A 4,541-nucleotide genomic window follows, 5' to 3' on the forward strand; every position below is an offset into this window, starting at 1 on the left:
GTAATATATTTTTATATTATATAATAGAAAAAAATTAAAAATTTCAAACTATATGATTACAGTTACAATCACGACTTCCAAAAATTAGGATTCTGCTGTAACCGCCTCTCAAAGGTCTCATACCAGCCCTGTAAAGTAGACAAAGGCACAAAGTTCTCAGTAGGATTTGGTGTCATTTGCGCTTGTGTCACTGTAAAACTGGTTACATAATTCACAAAACTTGTCAACATCTTTTGTACGAATTCCATGAAAGAATTAGTTGTAGTTGCAGCAACGGCAGCTATCTGTTGCTCAATCACTATCAATGGTTCAACTGACACACCGATCTGTGCAAAATGTGAAATCTTACCAACCCCAAAAATCCCTAAATTGCTATTCACAAATTCATGATTTTTCTTCAAATTCGATATCTTGAAGATGGCCGATGGCTTAGAATTGGAAATATATCCAAGAAATTGCCAATTAGGTGGTGCATTTGGATCTGGCCAACTAAAGTATACTATAAACAATGATTTTTCAATAATCAATTTTAACATTTAGGATATCTGCATAGTTTATATGCAAAACTAATTCATTGCTTTATGTCAAAATTAATTCTCTATCTTACCTGCACCTCCCATACCATCTAGAAAAGGAATAATACCAGTCAGAAACACCACTATATGGTTTATATTGTCAGCATCAGGTATAGTAATCAAGAATTGATTCTCACCAACTTGTTGAAAGTCAGTTTGGACCTAAAAAATAAAAATTATGTTTCTGTAAAATTATATATAGATAAATGTTAATAGATGTCAAAAGTGTTTAGTAATTTACCAGGGAGATGAATTATTAACACTGGAATCCTATGCCTAAGAGAAATAAAATATTCATCTCCCAAAGTAAAACGTTAAAACATTCGTTTATGGTTTACCATGGATGTGTTCACTTAACGTTTGCAGTGATAACACGCGTTATTTTATCCTCGTCCAATATTTCATAACAATAAGAATGAAAAGATACTTGTAAGCGTTGCAAACATTAAGTAAAACATTAAGATTTATCTATAAAAATAAAATACACTACTAAATCTATAATGTAAAATTTAATCTAATGTGAAAAAGTTACTATTCTGTTCTACTAAATATATTGTTATTTTATAATGAAAAACTAATTAAATTTGATATTATATTATGTCAATTTGATATTATACTAAAACAATGGTGTCGAATTCACACTGTATAGTGTCAAATATAATTGATTTAGTACAAAAAATAATGATATAATTGAGTAGAATAGAAAATCCTAGAGGTTCTATAGAGTAGGAACTATGACGACTCATATTAGGTTAAATTTGACACTATAGATTTAAAAGTGTAAGGGGCTATGCAGAATAAAAGGAACAGGGAACAGAAAACAGAGAATAAGAATTTCAACCTATCAGAAATCATATACTGTAGAATAAACAGTGTGTATTCCATAGTACATAATTTCTGATAAGTTGAAATTCTTATTCTCTGTTCTCTGTTCCTTTTATTCTACGTAGCCCTAAGAAAGGAACAAGAGAAATATACTTAAAATAATGTTTACGTAATTTCTGTTCAGTGATCAGTTCACACTTCTCTCCTAATAGACTCTCTTGAAGTACGTTCCGTTTCGCGCATGATACGCATGATGCCTCAATTGTTCTTGTTTAACATTTGTTGAGCAACAACGATGCATTATATGCAACATGCGAAAACAGAACGCATCCTAGATTGAACGGATAAATATGTTCTCTCTCCCTCTCTCCCCCTCTCCCTCCCTCTGCTTAACAGAATAAGTTTAAAGAATAAATAGAATAAAGCAAATAAGTAGAACAGAAAAATACCGTAATTTTTACGATTTTCGTTTTACTAATAAAAAAAACCGGAACACTCATTGATATTTATTATCGAAAAAAAACCTTTTAATTTCCCTGCTTGCTGGTGCTAAGCAAGTACAGTAACATCATATAGTACCTCCCTAATGCAATTCGATAAGAATGTCATCTCTTTTGTTCTATTGTATTATAATATCCTAATCGATAAACTCATTTGCTTTTCCATTGCTTTTAAAAAAAAAGTAAATTTCAATTAGGTTTTATTGAGTATTCAAATCTTTCGATAAATAATAATTACAATTCTAATTTCATAATTCTATTTACATTCATACTTTAATATGTATTTTAACAATTTTATTTCTTATTTTTATTATTAATTTTTTTAATCAGTAAATATAATTTTGTTTGTTTGCTAGCGCTAACTGTTATTTATGGTTATTCATGGGAGGAGTAACTTATAAAAAACAGAATTTTATTATTAGATATTAGGTGTTCTATTGGTTTCTAATTTTCTGATCAATGAGGAAAAAACCATTACAATATCAAGGATTCTCATGGGGAAAAAGGTATCGGACCATCTTGTCATACGCATGCATCTTAAATTTGTTATTGCTTAAAATTTCTAGAAAATTAAAGGTAAAAATTTGATCATTAGTTTAATATTGATGATGACCAATTATATAAGTTGATTGTTGTTATATTTGTGACTTTGATATTAATTTTAATTTACTTAATTATACAGTAGCAAAAATATCCAGCTTGGATAATTATTAGATCTATTTTTTTTATATATTTAAATTTTGTTTATAAGAATCTAATTAATACTTATTTTATTTCAAATTTTAAAATTAATAATTATTCCGTACATTTCCTTTTTATACATACTAATCTTATTAACATAAATTGATAAAGAATTAAACCAATTTCAATTAAGTTTAACTAATGTTTGTAATAGAAACAATTATATATAAGTTATTGTCGTTATTGTTGAATTTATAAAATAATGTTAATTCAGCACATTACTAAGACGCAAATATTTACAGCAAGATTACTAAAAGTAGAGTTAAATTTCTTGAAAAAGTAAAAACTTGATCCATAATAACTGAAATTTTTAGAGTATTTAATTCTTGTACTAAAAAATTATATAAATAAAATTAATTCAAAATCATTATAAAATTTTCTATTACAAAAACGGAGTAATTGAAAATAATATAGTAATTTTATTGTAATACCTTGCCAGCTTAATAAGATAGAAACTTTTAAAATAAACAGGGAATGGAAGAGTTACTTTTACAGTTACTCTCTTCTCTTTTTATAACAATGTGATAACAATGTTGTAATTTTTTATGACTGTAATGATAACTAAACGCTTAAAATTATTAAATTATAAAAAATTGCAACATTGTTACCACATTGTTATAAAAAGTAACTGTAAAAGTAACTCTTCCATTCCCTAAATAAACAATATTCAGTACTAAAGACTGTTAATGTGGAAACACAACCAATATAGATACAAAGCCTATAATAGTCTAGCTTATGTTAGATCTTTTTATCGCTTACATATAAACTACGGTACTGTCACGAATTAATTAATAATTAAGTAATATACGTAGTCCCCCCAAATTGCTCATCGAACAATCGTCGATCTTGAAACGCAACTCTAATAATCTTGAAAATACTAAATCTGGAAAATTATTCATATTGCGAAAAATATTACCTCGGCCGGGAGTCAAACCCGGATACCTTGCTTTACGCACGAGTGTTCTTTTAAAATAAAGAATATGTTTCACATAATTGATTAAATACTAACAATTACAAGAAATAATAAAAATATAATTTGATACTTACGAGTCGTCCAGCTACTATTATACCAAGCATTTTTGCTGACACATCTAGATTATTCTATTGTATCCCGTTTATTACACAGAACAGTGATGCGATTTCCAACTCGCTTGCCCAACACTGCGTGTCTGACGCCAACGATGATTCGCTGAAGGCGAAATGGAAAGGCGGGAAAATGCTTATTCGGCAGTGAAAGATTAATCACTGAATCTGTCTCAAGTTTAAAGATAATTTATTACTGACTCAAATGAATATACTAACACGCGTAGACGTGACGCGTGTGCAAATGACATCAATAGCTGCGTTCGGTAGAGCAAATCAGAGAAGTGCTCTCATATTATAGCATATGTCACGTACACTATAGAAAAAGAGCACTCCGACGCCTCAGATTTGCATTACCGAACGCAGCTAATAATAACAGTATCGCAAGACCGGCTATGACACAGAGAACTTAGAAACTAATGATAAGATTATTGTCTAACGACATGAACAATTAAGATCTCGCGACGTAACTTAAAAAGAAAAATAATACATCTTTACAAAGCGCTACTTACAATTTATCGCCGTGTATTATAAAAGGTACGCATGACGCACGCAATATGCTATTGGCAATGCATTCTCTGTGGCGCTCCTAGTGGCGGCCGGTAGAAGCTTCGCTAAGACCAACGACGTCATTGAGTCAGACACATTGAGGCTGTCTTCCCATAGTCCCTTTGCCAGTCAGTAAAATAATATTACTAGGATGACGTCATCCTACTGACTGGAGCAGTGTTCCCATTCTCGCTAGTAAAAAGTGACGTCAGGATTTGTTGCGTTTCTATGCTTTACGCTTTCTACAGTTTTCGTTTCATATTACAGT

At 30.0% G+C, this 4,541-nt stretch overlaps 1 protein-coding gene across 2 annotated transcripts; it reads right to left on the reverse strand.

Annotated features, from left to right (window-relative positions):
- Positions 1-68: 68 nt before the first annotated feature.
- Positions 69-4,307, reverse strand: LOC108778810 (protein OPI10 homolog). 2 transcript variants are annotated; one of them, XM_018546101.1, is made up of 4 exons: positions 4,237-4,307; positions 3,689-3,892; positions 608-737; positions 69-499 (listed from the first exon to the last, which is right to left on the reverse strand). In XM_018546101.1, exons 2-4 carry the CDS (start codon positions 3,716-3,718, stop codon positions 69-71), a joined length of 591 nt encoding a protein of 196 aa, XP_018401603.1. In that variant the 5' UTR covers positions 3,719-3,892; positions 4,237-4,307. The 2 variants fall into 2 exon arrangements, with proteins under 2 accessions (XP_018401603.1, XP_018401602.1); XM_018546100.1 differs by lacking the exon at positions 4,237-4,307 and having other exon boundaries at positions 3,689-3,955.
- Positions 4,308-4,541: the final 234 nt, after the last annotated feature.

This window comes from Cyphomyrmex costatus, unplaced genomic scaffold (genome assembly GCF_001594065.2).
Source record: "Cyphomyrmex costatus isolate MS0001 unplaced genomic scaffold, Ccosl1.0 scaffold510, whole genome shotgun sequence".
Lineage (NCBI taxonomy): Eukaryota > Metazoa > Arthropoda > Insecta > Hymenoptera > Formicidae > Cyphomyrmex > Cyphomyrmex costatus.

Bases quoted from the DNA above. Each gene is read 5' to 3' on its own strand.
- LOC108778810 (XM_018546101.1), bottom strand. From the start codon at position 3,718: ATGCTTGGTATAATAGTAGCTGGACGACTC. The intron at 738-3,688 runs GTAAGTATCAAA...TTTATTTTTTAG, and splicing joins TAATAGTAGCTGGACGACTC to GTCCAAACTGACTTTCAACA. The intron at 500-607 runs GTAAGATAGAGA...CATTGTTTATAG, and splicing joins AGATGGTATGGGAGGTGCAG to TATACTTTAGTTGGCCAGAT.